This window comes from Neodiprion pinetum, chromosome 6 (genome assembly GCF_021155775.2).
Source record: "Neodiprion pinetum isolate iyNeoPine1 chromosome 6, iyNeoPine1.2, whole genome shotgun sequence".
Taxonomy (NCBI): domain Eukaryota; kingdom Metazoa; phylum Arthropoda; class Insecta; order Hymenoptera; family Diprionidae; genus Neodiprion; species Neodiprion pinetum.
Window position 1 is genome coordinate 21124815 of NC_060237.1, and position 16901 is coordinate 21141715.

Sequence of the window (16901 nt, forward strand, 5' to 3'; positions counted from 1 at the left end):
CAATGAGGCTTGTTCTTTCTGTCAGAATTATCTTCTAACGGAAATCTGCACAAAGTGATCCTCGTATTGATTGAGTCGGTGTGGGATCTAACGGAACTAACGGTAATATCGAATTGTGTCGACCGTATTACAGGAAAGAATAAGTGGTTGTGAAAACGCATTTTTTCCGTTTGTTTATTCCATACCTGTTTGATCACTTTATTTCTGCTCATGAAGCCGTTTATTTCTTCAGATGCAACTGTCGATTGTCCCGTTGTTACAGTATAATAAAATGGGGAAGCGCTACTGTGTACCCGACTGTCAGTACGGGTTTCGGTATTCGAAAATACCAGTATCGTTGTTGGGCGCTCCGAAAACCATAAGTTATTTAGAAAGTGGTCTTGACTGATTGTATGTCACCAACGAGTTTTACGTGAATACAAATTATTCCGAAAAATGCGTTAAATTTTCGTAAGTGGTGGCTTTTCAACGCATGCGACACCTGGACTCGACTCGTGAACTTTAGTAAAATAATCACAGCATTTAGCGTGAGTCGGATCACCTTCTTCTTATTCTTCTTACACCGTGGGTTGTGCCGTCTTTCGTTGCCGCTCCCGCGCTTCTTGCCACGGGTACCCGTATATTGGTCACGTATACGACACTTCAGCGTGCATATGTGCGTTCACAGACACACATCATCGTACGTCCAAAAATTCGGTGTTTTACTGCAGGTATTGAAATTCGCGTTGTTTACGATTCGACCGTGAGATCTACGTGTGTTTTTCCCGCCATAAATACACCGCGACGAGGTCGATTATCAACATAAACCCTTCGCAGTTTACTGAATAAATATTTCTTGACAGAATACTATTATGCGAAAATTGAGTATGAAAAGTAAACGCGGTAGATCTGGAACGTGTAGTGATGGTGATTCCGAAGAAAATGGCGCCGGCGTTAGAGCTGTCGGCGACGACGAATCCTCAGAACATGACACTTCAAAAATTAAGAAAACCCCAAAAAAGGGTCGTAAGTCTCAAACTGAATCTAATAAGCAGACTGAGGGTACGGAGAATCCGACAGATGAACAGGAGAACGGGTCTCCTGTAAAAAAACGCAAAAAAGACTCACAGAAGGTTTCCGTTCCTTCCACATCCGAAGACAAGGCGTCCACCTCCGTAGACAAGTTAACAGACGAAGAGTATGAGGTAATTTTTTGAAAATCACAGTATGTCAGATACCAAAAAACTTCTAACTTCAATACCTTGCAAATAGTTACATACTTTTTCAACCTGCTCGTTACTATACGCTACTACTTTCTGCTGCTCTACTACTTTCTGCTGCTCTACTGCTGCTTGCTGCAGCTTCATTGAGATAAACTCATTACCTCCGTTGAAAAATAGAGTGGATTGTTGCACTTATTTATAAAAAATTGTAATTAAATTATTCCCGTCTGTAGTTGAAGTAACAACCGAATCAGGTCATACATCGTTGAACCAGACTTCCATAAAAACTTCTTCAATGAGATTTATTTGATGATTGTAGATTTTGAGGTGTATACACTTTTTCCCTCCTATGTTAGTATAGTAAGAAATGTAAAACTATCGAAACTCCTTGTTGCTGTTAAAATTTCTTTCAAATGTGTCATCAAATTTTCATTAGACTGTAAATTATTTTACAAAATGGTGGTAAAACTAACAGCAAAAACTGGCAATGACACCACTTGCCATGGAATGTGATTAAGGTTGTGCATTGAAACTGCTCTACTGCTTACTTAGGTTATCAGTTTCAGTATACCATAAAGTAAAAGTATCATCTGGTTAATTTCCACTCTGTAGAGAATTTAAGTATGTTAATTTTTCTCCGTAATTTTAGGTTTTAAAAATAGTTGGACAACGTACTATCAAGGGGCGCCGCCAATTCTTGGTACGCTGGAAAGGATATGATGAAGAGTCATGGGAGCAAGAAAAGAATCTAAATTGTCCACAGCTTATTGAGGAATATCTTGCAGATATTGCAGATAGCGGTATTGTTGAGAAAAGCCAAAAAACTTCAAGAACACCCAAAGAGAGTAGAGATGCTGCTAAGCCTAAAACGCCAAAGTCTGGAGGCAAAAAGAAATCCAATATCCGTGAGAAATTTTCTTTCTTAATACTCAGACTTTTTATATATTTCCAAGTTGTTGGTAAGCAAAAATTCTATTGCATAAGAATATGGTTTCAAAATGCCAAATCACAATTCACGTACAAATTGATTTTTAAAAAGTGTATTTCTCATAGATGCTGAAGCTGAACACAATCAAAATCACAGAGTAGATACTAACAAAGCTAGCAATGATGATGATGAAAAAACTACTGAGGATACTAAAGAATTTGAAGTTGAAAAAATTTTGGAGGTATACTTCCACAAAAAAAATAAGACGCGGGAATTTTTAATTCGATGGAAAGGATTCAGTTCGGCTGAAGATACCTGGGAGCCTGAAGAGAATCTCAATTGTCCAGAACTAATATCAAGGTTTATGGACAAAGTGGAAGTTGCAAAAAAGACTGAACTTCGTGAACTACGAACAAATCCAGCCCATACAAAGCGATATACCCTAATGTCAACTGAACCTGGGCGAAGACTCTCACGTCGCAATACCAACAAACAACGGTGAGTTGGACCATTTAAAGTATCAATGAGAACCTCCTACAGTAATTGATTGTATCATAATGCAGTTTGTGCTGCTTTACTGCATTTGACAAGTATATCATACCAAATATACCCATACCGAACATCTTCACTGTTTTTATTTTATTGCTGAGTCATTCTTAACTGAAATATTATCTAAAGTGTATACAACATACAAACGCTAAAAAACTTGACTACATTTCTGGTTTCTATGAATTACCGAAAATAATATTTACGTGTGATTGTGTTCAAGTATCTTCACTTCAATAAAATAATGATGGAGAACTAAGCAGAAAAAAGTAAGGAAAGATGCTTGTGACATTGACATCAAATACATTCATGACAATGCAATTTTTTTCATTAGCAAAAATGTGTCAAACACAGTCAAGTTGATATGTAATGATTGCCTTTCTTTACCTGAGTGGAATTTTATAATATCTTTTCTGTGTATTAGATCTTCTAAACTTCGTGTTTCCAAAATACCATTATATTTTACACTTGTATAGAATAAGTGTTGCTTTTCGAAAAATGCTTTGAATTGATTTTTTTTTTTTCACTCATTCTTAGCGAGTCTCTGACTGCGTCTGTAAGAAGTAACCTCTCAGCTTGTAATTCACTATTTGAAGAATAACAAAATATTGAGTGAGTCCTTAATTACAGGGAAGTTTTAAGGAATGACACACTAAGCTCCTTATTGTATGTAATGAGTAAAATGTAAATTACTTTCGTATGCTGATGTATGCTGTGTTGTGGTAAATGAGTGGAAAACTGAGTTAGAAAAATGGCTTCTCACTCAATAACTTACACAAAACTGATCAGTTTTATTGCTCATGCACATAATACTTATGGCTTTTATTTTTACCCTCTTAACACATTACTTGGACTTGATTTTTTCTTTCTAATTTTAAGGTATGAGAAGTATGTATTATAAAAGTATCGAAACTGTTGTGTATAACATGATTTACATGATTTGTTTCCTTTCATTGGAGTCCATATTGCATAATAGCTTCTGTGTCCATATCGTGTTTTACATTTTATGTGGAAATATGTGACATAAGGGCTTACGCATATTTCTCTGGTTTGTAATAGCAATGTAGATCAAGATTATTATTAAAAAATTGACCTATGACTACACTTTCTCTGTACTAATAAATCATATTAAAATTGCTTAACTTATTGAAATTACATTGTTATGGTGATTGATTAATAATTACTTCTTTATGAAATCATTTTTGAGAATTGTAGATAGTTGAACATCCACAAGCACACTGTTATTATCAACCCTATGTGACATTATTAAAATGAAAATAGATTTGCGACTGCTTTTCAGCATTTGCAGAAATATTCACTTGAAAAGTAAGCAAGCTAATAAAAGAATAAAAGAGCGTACGAATAAAATGTTATACTTGGTTAATGAAAGTGGTGAATGGTTGGTAAACCCCATCTGTTGGGTGACCTACAGGTAACGATTGACAAACATTTCTTTACAGTGCAACATACCATCAGTGCGATGAGTAAATGGCAAAACAAGATATATCATTGTAGCTTCACATTACATACGAGGACTATTCGTTGGATTTTTTATCTTTAAGGATACGTTTTAAGAATAAGCTGGTACAGAACATAACTGGTGAGAGTTCAAATAAAGTGAAATTATTATAGGCAAATCTTGTTCAACAATGAACAGTGAATCAGTGAAGAAGTATTTAAGCAGCTCTGAATTTTTCTTCTTTGTATTCTATTTTATTTTCACAATTCAGTTACAGTTTTATTTTGGAACTATAAGACAGTTGGAATTTTCTCAGTGAAATACTGCTAATTATGTTCTGTGATCCTACTATTATATAGCGACGTGTTTGATGTTATTATAGACTCTATTGCACTTTTTTTTCCTGATATATATAAATGCATATATAACATTTGTTCGAGATCAGTTAAACGGAAATCCCAAGTTCCAATTATTGAGGTAACATTAATCTATGGACAAATGCTCACTTTAAATTGAACTTTATCTCCATCTAATGTCATCGTATACTATTTAGTTATTATATCTAATTACAGTAAAGTCTCAATTATTAGAGTCCGATTCTGAATTTGTCTTAACATGCATACGTTGCAATTAAAAAATGTGCGTTCACATCTTTAGTTCACATTATATGGGTTCTTCGAAACTTACACTTAACATGGGTCCACAATGACTCCGATAATCGAGGTTCTACTATATGAGAGAGTTCAACTAACATTCTACCTTCAAAATATTTTGAAACTTGATCACTTTCAATTTGAAAATACAAAAACCGAGTCAAATTTTAGTCTTAAAGGGGATGTATTTAAATAGACTTTTATTAACTCTGGCTTGTATATTGTCTCGAGTCACATATATTTTTATTCGAAACTACCATGTCTATTACATGATGTGACGTATGTTAATAAGTCTTATATGTTTGTCGTATAAAATTATACTTCACACTTCGTAAAGCTTTTCATTTGAATAATATTGTAACTGCTATAATTAATATATCAGGACACCAAAGTTATTACTGAACATTTTTCTCGTGAGAAGAGTACTTTTTAACTCATGCGAATAATTTAAGCTATCGATACATACGTATGTATCTATTTTTGTGTATTTACATAATATATACAATACTAGATTTGTAAGAGAAAACCAATCGAACTAAAACTGAATGTAAAAAACACATGAACATTGAATATTACTAATAGTGATAATAATAAGTAGCTAGTAGTCTATACGTACTGATAGATTGGTTCAGACTTTGGAAAAAATATTCAATTCTAAATCAAGTCAGTACAATATAATTAATAAAAATAAAAACCGACTTGTATTTTGAACAAATGTGTATAGTTATTTACGAATACTATACTATATAAAAAATATGTCTGCCACTTCCATGATTATTTTATTTCTTTATGGTGCAATATTAGATAAGTGACAGGTACGAGGCAGCATACATTTAATGGCTTATCCGCATAAAATACATTATGTGGTTGAATTGAACGGTAAATTGCTTTCTTACAAATCTTCTATTCAGTTAATTATTGAATAAAATCAACTGAAGGAGTGCGTGTGCAGAAAAAAACTTGTAAAATACATACATTTTTTTAAGAGATTTTTGTCATTTTCATATCATGTGCTGTATCAAGTAGAACCAAAGAAAGATTTTGACGCAGTGTCGTTGTGTGATTGGCATTGTAATTTGAGTTAACTAGTTTCTCTTGAAGCCAGATTTGATACGTGTACGGAATATTGATAATTAACCGCTTTCTTTATATGTGTATATACAGTTTTCTGCAATGTTTTAGTGATATGACCAATGATTTACTACACACAGTGACTCCATTCTCGACGACATCTAGCAAATATTTTGTACAGATTAGCATAACTTGTACATCATCAACACACCAGTAGAATATCATTAGATAATATACTATAGACATTTCTTGTCGAGTATCAGGTGTGAGCTGGGTAATTATTAGATATTTAGATATATTAGAAAAATAGTGTCGTCATGTGAACTTGATTTTAAGTAAGCTTTAGTACTGCTAGACTTATACTTGATGCTTGACAAAAAATTGATTGTATAAGGAAAGCTATACAAGTGTATTAACGAAATAAAATTGAAACTTGTAGCATTAATTCATCTCTTGGGCCATGGGTTGATGAATGGAAGTTACTGAAATTTTATGTAATATATTGTCATTCAGAAGAACAAACACAGGTAATCTACTTTGAGTTCAAAAAGGTGAGAATCCCATACTTCTCGTGATTCCATGTTCATATTGTACTTTGGATGGGAATTTGTGCAATTTCGGGCATGTATAACTAAGTCAGCTTGATAAGCAAAATTTAGTTTCTTTTTTTACTTATAATCTGGAAAGTTTTAACGAACGCTTAGGTGTACTACATTCATATGGGGCATAGGAGTTTCATGAAATCTGATAGTACCCACAAATGATGTCAACATAGTTGTATTCTGACGTCGAGAGAATTCGTTGCCAGCGTACTCGCGTTATAATGAGAACCAATTCATCTTTATTTTTGCCGGGATACTACGTAGTAATTTCAAAATCAAGTCTCGTCGTATCATTAATTTTCGTACGTAAATTTCATTGATTAATTTCGCAACTGAAATTATAAACGGTACATAAGTTCGGTATTCTTTTTGAAAAATTCAAATTATAATGGTCTCTACGTAGTTGTGAAGCGCAGTTCAATACATCCGCCGTGTCTGGAATTTCCGCGTGTGGGAAGTTCTCGCCAAGCATGACTGGAGTCAGTCGTATTTTATGAGGATATCAGTTTAATTAATTTCGAACAAATGCACGAATCGTCTTGCGCACAGAATTTTGTAGAATAGGGCTACTGTTTAGAAGACGTATACCATGTGATATTCACATTATTATTGGAGTGGGAGAAAAATTATGATAAACCCGAGCATACTTTAAAACTAATCCTGACATACTGGTCGTTCATCAATCAAGTTATGAGGTGTGGTGTTACATCCGTTTGAACTGAATCTTGTAATTTCCTCTCGTCGAATATAAAATGGAAGCTTTCCTCAAAAGTTACAACAATTTCAATGTGAAGTTGTTTCAAAGTTTGACCGATAACAATATACAGCCGAGGTAAGTTGATTGTACTTTTTTTTTTTTTGATTACTTTAATAATTCAGTGATAACACGACATAACCTAACTCGCCGCAAAATCTACTCATCATCATTGTTATAAACAAAATTTGATGTGATTGTATCTTGATAATGCGCTGAATTACGAAAATTGTTTCATGATTAAAGTCTATCTCGATTTAGCAGAATGTATCACGTATCAGGAATAATAGTACGCAATTAGTATCAAAGGAACAAATGAAGAATATCTATCTACATACCGAAGCAGCATTCTCTCCCATGTATTTTTAGTCTTGTCTAAATTTACAGTGTCATCTAAACAATAGCCACAATAATGGTAGATCCAACAATCGGTCTTTCATGTTTGCAAGAATCTCGATTTAGCATAATAATAGTTGCGTTTTACTCAGTTTGTGTACAGATAAAAATATCCAAATTGGTTTGCCCCTAATAAATTGTACGATAATAATAATATTTTAAGAAGCATAAGTAATAAAGCTAGTATAGTTTACATTGAAGATGTAGTAATAAGTATCTTCATAATACACAAGTTAAAAATTTTGTGCTTCATATTATGAAGATTGTTTTTACGTTCTTGGAATTTTCATGGAAATCTCTTAATTGTGTTCAGTAAACAAACATGCGTTGTTATGTACAAAATGGTGATAGAAAGAAGTGCTGTTTTTATTATTATTACTTAGTTCAAATGGTATGTAAAATTTGTATAAATGGTGTATTGATCAGATAAAACAACAAAATCAAATCTTAGGTTTGCATGTTGACACCCAATAATGAACAACATAATGAAGAAGTGAGGCCCTACGTGACAAGGCTTAAACCCAAGGCCATGACTTTATGTCAACTATACTTAAGATAAACAATTTTTTCTCAAATTAGTATATATGAAACATCAAAGTGCTAGAATGAAATCCAGCATCGCTCGTTAAAAGGTTTGATACAGACAATGAAAACGCATGAAAGCAAATTCAATCCACTTTGTAGATCCGGATGTATCCTGATCTGTAAATGCTCGAATCTGATTCAACCGGTATCAATAAACTTCTGTTTTAACACGAAAGGAACAGTCTTGTTCTCGAAAGAGAGTGCACTCTATTTTAGTTTCAGATTTTCCAAACGTATTTACCAAGATGTCATAATTACAGAAAAAACAGTGGACTTGGACTATGGCTTGCACCATTGGTTGGGCTCAGTGCTGCAATCACAATCCTGAGAGAAGATAGCAGTTATTCAGAGATATGTTTACTTACAGGAATAACTGGAATAGGTCTCGTGATGAGTTGCCTTTGCCTTATTCTTCGTTTATCCACAGAAACAGCGGCTGTTAAAGACTTTCAAGTTTTATATTTCCTGCCAGCAATGTTCACATCTGTATTATTTCTACTCTTTGGAGAAAAAGGTATATGTACATTTTTATGCACACCATCAATAATTATATCAAACTTTCGAATTGGTGAGTTTCAAAACACTGAAAATCCAATTAAACACTTTGCAATTTACATATACTGCTCGTAAGGCAGAAAGACTCTTCTAAATATGCAATTAGTAAATACTGAGAAAAGAGTTTATTTATTGTTAACAAACTTATATTTGGATATGGCGAAATGAATGTTTCATTATTATTACAAAATTTTATTTGAGCCAAATATGATTTATTAACTGTTAAAAAAAATTTTATCAACCATTATTTGGCTCGACTGAAATCTCATAATAATAACGAAATATTTATTTCACCATATCCAAATATATGTTTGTTACCACTAAAAAAACTTTTCGCAGCGAATACGTCATTATTAAAATTTGTTGTTTTGATTACTTAAGAACAGGATTGCTTGTGAGTGTGACATGGGGCTTAGGTGTTGGAACATTTGGCACATGGGGAATCTTGCAACTGATGTCTTATTTTCCTGGTTGTTTCACAATTGGTGAAGCATCAGCAGTGATGCAAGCTGCTACTCTCTTTCTACTATCCACAGCTGCCAATATACCTCTAAGATATCATCTGCCTCCAATACATAATCAAGATATCGCCACTGTCATACTACAAGTGTGTACTCAATTGCTTGCCACGAATGAAGAATAATATTTCAGTTGCATTACACCATTTGCAATGTGTAACCCTAACTATTTCCTACATTATAGGTAGCCGTTCTGTTTGTAGCAACAGTTGCTATTTTATGTAATGCATTCCCATTGTTACGCTCATCGGGACCATTTTATGCAATAAGTTTTGGTATTCTCCTGCTGGGAGCTGTTCCACTTTTACACTTGTTGCTCGATCAAAGTCCACTTTTGTGGTTGTTGGGTTTTATCTTCGAAAAAATTGACAGGGTAAAAAATTAGGTTTATTATCTTCAGTGAAGTGATTTCAACACATTTTCGCAGATCAAGAAACTACAACTCGTTGTTTATCTATTACTTTTCAGGTATTCATGGTGTTGTACTGGCTACTCTGTTTGGCACTGGGGATAGGAGTGATATCCTATCAAATTTTATGCAATTCAAAAGCTACAACTTCAGCCAGAAAATCATTTCACGTGTTAGCTGTGATGGTATACATTCCTGGCTTGATCAGCGAACCAACCCTACTCTATGTCGCCAGTGGTCTGGTAATGGCCCTATTTCTAATGCTGGAGGTGTGTAAAAAAGTGCAGAATGAATCATTAGCTTGAATGAGCACATGTGTAGATAGTCAATTTATACATAGCACATCTTTCAGCTAATGAGACTTTGTAATGTACCACCGCTATGTGAAGTTCTACAGCAAGGCTTTTCTGTATTTGGCGATGAAAAAGATACACTTATATCTTTGACACCGTTATACTTGCTAGCAGGACTTTCATTTCCTCTGTGGTTACCAGCCAGCAATCTAACATTATTATCTCTGCTAAGCGGAGTATTGACTATCGGCATTGGCGATACAGCAGCCAGTGTTGTTGGCAGCAAGTATGGCAAACACAAATGGTCAGGTTCATTGAAATCCGTGGAAGGAACAGTTGCTTGTATTTGTAGCCAACTCTTTGTCCTGTATAGCCTTGCATCGTTTGGTAAGTTATTCCACTTACACGAACCTATGCCTAGTGCACTTTTAAAAAAAATTTATTACTTTGTGCTGAGAATACAGATCAACATACTTAGAAGTACCCATAAACATGTGTGTTTTTATTCATCAAGTGGATAATTAAATAAGTCGCAATAATTTTAATTTCAGGTTTTTTTGATGATTTCTGGCTATTGTTACGTGCCACACTGGCTGTGCTTGCTGTTTCGTTTGTTGAAGCATGGACAGATCAAGTGGATAATTTGGTATTGCCAATTCTGACCTATCTTGTGTTTGTTGTTTAAGAACAGTGACGAATGATTCAAACTTAATTTTGACAATCATTTAGTGTCTTGTTCGAACACTCCAATTGCCCAGGTATAATCAACAATTAGCAAAGGGATGATCATGGTCAAAAATACAGAACTACGTGTAATTAATTCCCTGATTCTTGAATCAACATCTAAACCAATAAGCTGTTGGCACATCGCAAATTATGACAAAGTCATAAGTGTGTAAATATTAAAGTTTCGTTATGACTTTATCAAATTATTTACTTATACAGAAAAGCTCGACGTGTCTGGCCTAGTAACGATTATTTCTGATCAGTCGAATGAAATAATACATATCTAGCCAGTGAGCTTTTTTTTTGTCATTTCGAAGTGGCCCACTATTCATAATTCCAAAAATTTATAATTTTTATCGTTACGGATGGCAGTTATAAATTTGTGGCAGGTTTTTCAACGCACAAGTAACAAATTCAGCATCTAATTACGGATGCAATGTTATTCTAAGTGTTGTTACGTTTGGTTATCACTGTCGTGAATACTTTTAATCCATAACTTTGATGAATGTTGCGTTAAGGCATTGATATGTGTTTTATATTTCTTAAATACCCATTTGCATTTCCAGAATTACGATTTTTTTTCAATTACTTGATATGTAATAATATACCGTTTTTTTACAGAATAACAGAAATAAAATATTTTTCTACGCGACACTATGTATAATTTTATTTCATCCAAGAAGTTGCCCTGTCGAAAATCGTATAATCAATCAAAATGTCATGGTAAGATTTTTGATTGCTTGACGTCATCTTTCATGTCGATAGTTTTACTGTTAATTACTTGCAAAATTCTTCCGGTTTTCGTTTTTCGTGCTAAGAGCATGTTAGAAGAATGAAAATTAAACCATACTTTTCTTTAAAAGTCGGACCGTGAGTCAGTTTATTCTGGAAGGGATTAGCCAAATACATAATGTATCATAGAGTGTTTTTCAATGGTTTATTGATGGCACACCCTTAAAATCTGTCCGCACAGTACGTTGTTTGACATTTTTGTTCACGAAATATGCCCAGTTTAGTGCCAAAATACATCAAGGAAAAGCATCTCCTTCAATGCGATGCAAATCTTCTCTCGTATATCTTAAGCATTAAACCAAGACAATTATATTTCAGCTGGTTGGTTTTGTTTTTACCCTACTTGATATCTGGGATGCTTGAAATACTGGAATAATAGAGTGAATACCATTTACTGTTTTTATTTTTGATCAAACAACAGCCAATGACAAATTCCGTAAAAACAAAACCAATTACTATATGTAAGTCTACTTAACCATCACTATCATTTCACCCATACTTCAGTAAAGCAAATATTCTGACTTTCTTGGATTGAAGTTTATCGTTGGTTTGTGTAGCTAATTTTAGCCAATCATTTGCATATTATTCGAGTATTGATTTTCAATAGTGCAAATAATGTAATTATTCTGATTATCTGATTTGATTATTCTCTACGAATTTCGTTAGCAGACTACTTTTTTTTTTAGTAATTCACACAGTTGTCTCGTTAACTCTTTGAAAATTCAATGAATCAATCAAATGTTGGAACAGCTTATATCCTGTATACGCGTTGAACAGATAGAAGGTACATTTTTTATGGATATTATATGAACATGAGATGTAAATGGTATACAATTTCGCACGTAGTGAATTCTTGCTGACTAGTAAAATATCACGCAGGGCGGGCGTGCGGTGGTTTATTTGAATTACATGTATATATATGCATGTAAAATAAAATACCTTGCCAAATCAAAATAAAGTTACTCAAAATTTGTAAATCATAAATTATCAATTCAGCACATAGTTTCTATATTGTTTTGATATTAAATATATACAACTATATGTCAATAAAACAGAAAGCTTCTAGCTAAAATATCAGACGAACGACGTCAATCTTCATGTAGGCTTTACGAAATATCCTATCGCCAGGTAAGTATTATAGAATTGCTTGAGCTTTTTCTTTTAAATTATTCAAATCGCATATGTCATCAAAGTTTTTATAACAGTGGTGGCTCTTGTTCCACAAACTTTTGTTTCAAAATGCATGAGCATTTATCGTCAAACTTAATGATCATTGCTGGCTGACGTCTTAAATGTTATGCCTAAATTGTATTTTAATTTCGTTACATTCATTTTGCTTGGTCACAATACAATGATAACTAACATCAAAAGAATTTACGGGAAATTTGCTCAATCCTGTACCTCGAATTCCAAGTACTACATTAAAATTCTCTCTTTACCTCTATTTTTGACGAAGTTTGCAATCAATTCTCTAGTATTTATTCTTGATTATACGTCAATTTTTTAAAGTGCTCCAAAATTTTTCCAATATTTTCCATCACTGCAAGTATATTATGCTTATAAATTTTAGCACGAGTTAAAACATCAACCCATTATATTTCTTCTACGCGCAGCACAGAATTGAACATTTCACTAAATTTGATTGATGCTAAGTGTCGTGCAGATCTTCTACACGGAAGCATTTTGAGAATATTATGCTCTCTATATATTTTTAAACAGGGCCTCAGTTTGTATAACACGTGAAACACACCCTGTAGAATACGAGTATGCGGGAATTGAATTATAAGAATCACGTTATCGTATTCTAAGTTAAAAAATGTTCGGGCTTATACGATAAAGGTTAATAATACGTGCAAAAGCAATTCTTTCAAACGTATAAGGTATAACGTATATCGGATGACTTAATTATCGGTCAATAAAACATTCGGGATATTAGGTCGGTCCACCATATATTCTATAGGATAACAATTTTTTTTGAAAGAGCTTTCATATTCGATTGCAGCACTGCTGCAGTCGGGTTAAAATTCAGTTTTATCAATTTTTATAATAGATTGCCATACACCCATTGCTTGTATTGAGTATTGAATTTCAATATTTCGTTCTTTTAATCCGATGGGTCCCCAAGGTATTATTATCATAACTGCGAATAGTACGACTTACTCTCTTCCATATTCTCTTATAATACTAACATCATAATCACTGACTGCTCTTCCATAAAACATTCACTTCAAGCCCATATTATAAGTTACATTGAGTGGGTAGTTAAAAAAACATACATTTTACAACTTTACAGAGTGGATGCGCTAAGGTGTAGGGCTGTCGGCGAAGGACAATTAGGGATTCAGAAAAGATAGAAAAGGGGGAAAGAGGGAATGTGGGGATCGAAATCGGGATTACGAGGACGGGTTACTCCCTCAGTTTGTGCCAATCAGCAATTTGTCGTCGCGGAGAACTGCGCACTTCGTTCCAATGGTTCAGAGCCGACCCCTGACTCTTCGCGCTCCCTAATTCGAGCCGGCCGATCACCTTAAATAGATATCCGATTAAAGTGACGGGAAGCTAAACTCGCGAAAGATAGGGGAGACCGGGGCAAAGTGGATCAGGATTTTTCATCTAATTTTCTGACCGTAATTAATCAAATTTGAGCCCTGCCTTACTTCATCCCCATCTTCCCTATACAATTTCCAATCTAGATCTCACCTCGTTTTTGGTCACGCGATCCCAATCAAGTAGCAGAAATTCTAAGCTGACGCTTCCGAGGCCGTCACCACCGCTGGGTATATCAAATACGAAGGACTCATTAAAGACAGGGCTAAGAGTTCGCTTCTTGACGTGTGTCTTCTTCTTTGCAATGCGTTGAGAATTATAGAGGAGGTACATCTTTACGTAGGGATCTGCCAACCCAGTCACATCCATCTTTGGAAGGTTGCGAGCTTTTAGAACAACTACCGTTAAGCGGCTGGCACCGGGTTGCCAGCAAAGTGAGACCAAAAGCTCACCTCTTCCCTGCGATTGGATCTGAAAACCGATATTTGATTTCATTTTGAAATTCTCACAATCGTCTCGAAATATCATTACGCGACTGCACTGCACTGCACTGCGTGCAGCAAATGTCGGGGATACCTTCAAACTCCGAGGACAAATCTCACGACACAATGCTAATTGCTGATTGTCAACCTGTTCCAAACCGGGGACAGATGACAATGCGCAGACAACTTCACCGATCATGTCATCGCGTGAATACCTGTCGAAGCTGAGGACCACGAAGTGAAGTGTCATTTTCTACAAAGAGAAAATTTCTCGTAAATGCCTAATTGATACAGTCTATCTAAGCATTTAAAGAAAATGATGCATTATTCATTTGTTCGACGGAGTCTATATTTCATCAGTAAAGGAGTCCGATAGCTTTTAAATTTGAATGCTGGATCGTAATCCAAAATAAATACAGTCGATCCTTTCGAAAACCAACTGCTAATATCCAGTAATTGAGCAGCACCGGTTTTGAAAACTGCTCACATCCCGTACTTCCGTAGAACAACAATAGTAATTTTTCGTAAGGGCACTACATGGCTCTTTGAAACGTTTCCAAATTAAATCTGTAATATTGTTTCATCACTTGATGATACGTCTACAACTCCCTTTTGCGGACTACAAACCTGTAGTTGGTTCTGGGATATACCGTAGAAGGTGAAGTCTTCGTCGTACACGGGATCTTTGGTGTTACGAAGAACCCTGGTCTTCACCCGGTGTTGTTTATCGGGTAGAAGTTGCAGTTTGACATAAGGATCGCGAGTAGCATTTGTCCCTCGAGCCGGAAGGTCTTTGCATTTAACCACAGTAACAGCGAGCGCGTTCTGCTCGCTCCGATATCGTAACTTGAACTCCAGCTGACCCAGACCATCCTTGTTGCTGTCCCGATTCGCATTTACGTTATCGGTCTTCTCGTTATTCTCAAGCTCAGCTTTGTCTCTCTCGTTTTCAATAGTTAGAGTTATTTCTCCGGATGGTGTTTGCACGGGGGTGCCAGCACCCTGGGGCGAACGAGGCTGCGTCGACTGGTTGTTTGCCTGCTGCATAGGCTGTGTCCCGATGGGGCTTGGTGTATGACTTCCGGAACCTGGAGGGCTTTTAGCCGGACCAGTTGGGCTCGGACTTTTTTTAAGATAGTGGCTGGTACTCCCGGGGCTCTTTACCGCCGTAGGCTTCCGGTGGGGCGGTCGAAAGGCCAAAGATTTGTCTGGTCCCAGCTTGGTGTGACCTCTGCGTCGACGGCACAGCCACCATGTGGCGACAGCCACGCATACAAGCAGAGTTGCACCAATGCATAGCGCTACGAGGGTGGCGGTTGAAACTGAAACGCAAGGGGGGCAAACCGTGGGCTTAATTGTAGATTTGATTACAGGCGTTGATTGAGTAGGCCGTCGGGATGACTCACTTCTTTGCGTGACGACTAATGCCACGCGATTGCCAGATCGCGGGTCAAGTTCTATTTGTTTGCAAAACAACCCTGCATTGATAACACGTCTCTGCTAACACGTATGTAAGTAGATCGTAGTTTCGCATCCCAAATATGTGAAGTTAATTGCGTTATTTCAATATTATACGAAACGCGTAGATTTAATACTGCAATCGAAAGTTATTCAAAACAAAAATCTATTCCTCGTGGTGCATTTTTTATTGGATCTATGCAATATTTAACATTCGTTGCATTTAGTCTGAATGTGAAAGCTGGACGAGACTCATTATAGGATGATGTAGTGTGCACCATATTGTTGACGTAAATTTGACAGACGCAACAAGGGAATCGCCAACACATTATGCCTTTTGCCAGAAAACCTGACAGCAGAGATGTTAACCCAGCGGTGTAATCGCTTTGACCAAACGTTATGAATTTTATAACAAAATGCCCATACTTGGAAAGATCAATGCGGTAGGGCTGTACATGTAGTTATGTACAGGTATACAAGTATAGCATTTATGGTCAACTCCCAATTTGTAAAAGGAAGAGGCAAAACGCTGTCAGGTAACTTTGTGATTCTACAGGTTTCTTGTGTCAATGGAAGCTTACCAGAATCAACCGGCCGTATCAGCGGACCATCTTCGAGAACTCCTCCGACCATGTTGGTCGTTCTTCAGGGTAAAAACGCTTATCCAAAAACCCGTTTTGATGCTCAGTGCACTTGCTATTTTCCACGTCGCGGTCTCCCGACTCTGTGACTGGCACGATCGTGCGTCGATCAATAGACCTGGGCGTGCGCGAGAATGATTTCGACCCAAGCCGAGCGACCCGAAAGGATCCCGAACCCGACCATCTCCAGGGGATGGCGATTCGCTACAGGACGGAGCTATAGCTTACTATTCCTTATCACATCGCTCCGTTACTACTCGCCGAGCATCAGGATACCATGTAAC

General features: G+C 35.9%; 3 protein-coding genes across 5 annotated transcripts; 2 read left to right on the forward strand and 1 right to left on the reverse strand.

Moving 5' to 3' along the window:
* The first annotated feature begins 586 nt into the window (after positions 1 to 586).
* Positions 587 to 7293, forward strand: LOC124221134 (heterochromatin protein 1). Of its 2 annotated transcripts, none has more exons than XM_046630849.2 (4): positions 587 to 1184; positions 1852 to 2107; positions 2256 to 2628; positions 3214 to 7293. In XM_046630849.2, exons 1-4 carry the CDS (start codon positions 852 to 854, stop codon positions 3275 to 3277), a joined length of 1026 nt encoding a protein of 341 aa, XP_046486805.1. In that variant the 5' UTR covers positions 587 to 851; the 3' UTR covers positions 3278 to 7293. The 2 variants fall into 2 exon arrangements, with proteins under 2 accessions (XP_046486805.1, XP_046486806.1); XM_046630850.2 differs by having other exon boundaries at positions 594 to 1184; positions 4137 to 7293.
* Positions 7155 to 10791, forward strand: Dolk (Dolichol kinase). 2 transcript variants are annotated; one of them, XM_046630839.1, is made up of 7 exons: positions 7155 to 7293; positions 8457 to 8710; positions 9138 to 9358; positions 9454 to 9642; positions 9738 to 9947; positions 10031 to 10358; positions 10523 to 10791. In XM_046630839.1, exons 1-7 carry the CDS (start codon positions 7214 to 7216, stop codon positions 10654 to 10656), a joined length of 1416 nt encoding a protein of 471 aa, XP_046486795.1. In that variant the 5' UTR covers positions 7155 to 7213; the 3' UTR covers positions 10657 to 10791. The 2 variants fall into 2 exon arrangements, with proteins under 2 accessions (XP_046486795.1, XP_046486796.1); XM_046630840.2 differs by lacking the exon at positions 7155 to 7293 and adding an exon at positions 7336 to 8002.
* A 1246-nt stretch (positions 10792 to 12037) lies between these two features.
* Syt4 (Synaptotagmin 4) lies at positions 12038 to 16773 on the reverse strand. The gene is made up of 5 exons (XM_046630841.2): positions 16558 to 16773; positions 15146 to 15840; positions 14613 to 14771; positions 14190 to 14507; positions 12038 to 14015 (listed from the first exon to the last, which is right to left on the reverse strand). The coding sequence occupies exons 1-5, from the start codon at positions 16607 to 16609 to the stop codon at positions 13896 to 13898; spliced, it is 1344 nt and encodes a 447-aa protein (XP_046486797.1). The 5' UTR covers positions 16610 to 16773; the 3' UTR covers positions 12038 to 13895.
* Between the last annotated feature and the right edge of the window lie 128 nt (positions 16774 to 16901).

Excerpts from the sequence above, each read along its gene's own strand:
- LOC124221134 (XM_046630849.2), top strand. The coding sequence starts at position 852 with ATGCGAAAATTGAGTATGAAAAGTAAACGCGGTAGATCTGGAACGTGT. Across the intron at positions 1,185-1,851 it reads TAACAGACGAAGAGTATGAG|GTTTTAAAAATAGTTGGACA; the intron begins GTAATTTTTTGA and ends CCGTAATTTTAG. Across the intron at positions 2,629-3,213 it reads CGCAATACCAACAAACAACG|CGAGTCTCTGACTGCGTCTG; the intron begins GTGAGTTGGACC and ends ACTCATTCTTAG.
- Dolk (XM_046630839.1), top strand. The coding sequence starts at position 7,214 with ATGGAAGCTTTCCTCAAAAGTTACAACAATTTCAATGTGAAGTTGTTT. Across the intron at positions 9,359-9,453 it reads TCGCCACTGTCATACTACAA|GTAGCCGTTCTGTTTGTAGC; the intron begins GTGTGTACTCAA and ends CCTACATTATAG. Across the intron at positions 9,643-9,737 it reads TCTTCGAAAAAATTGACAGG|GTATTCATGGTGTTGTACTG; the intron begins GTAAAAAATTAG and ends ATTACTTTTCAG.
- Syt4 (XM_046630841.2), bottom strand. The coding sequence starts at position 16,609 with ATGGTCGGAGGAGTTCTCGAAGATGGTCCGCTGATACGGCCGGTTGAT. Across the intron at positions 14,772-15,145 it reads TATCCCAGAACCAACTACAG|AAAATGACACTTCACTTCGT; the intron begins GTTTGTAGTCCG and ends TTCTCTTTGTAG. Across the intron at positions 14,508-14,612 it reads TTTGTCCTCGGAGTTTGAAG|ATCCAATCGCAGGGAAGAGG; the intron begins GTATCCCCGACA and ends ATCGGTTTTCAG.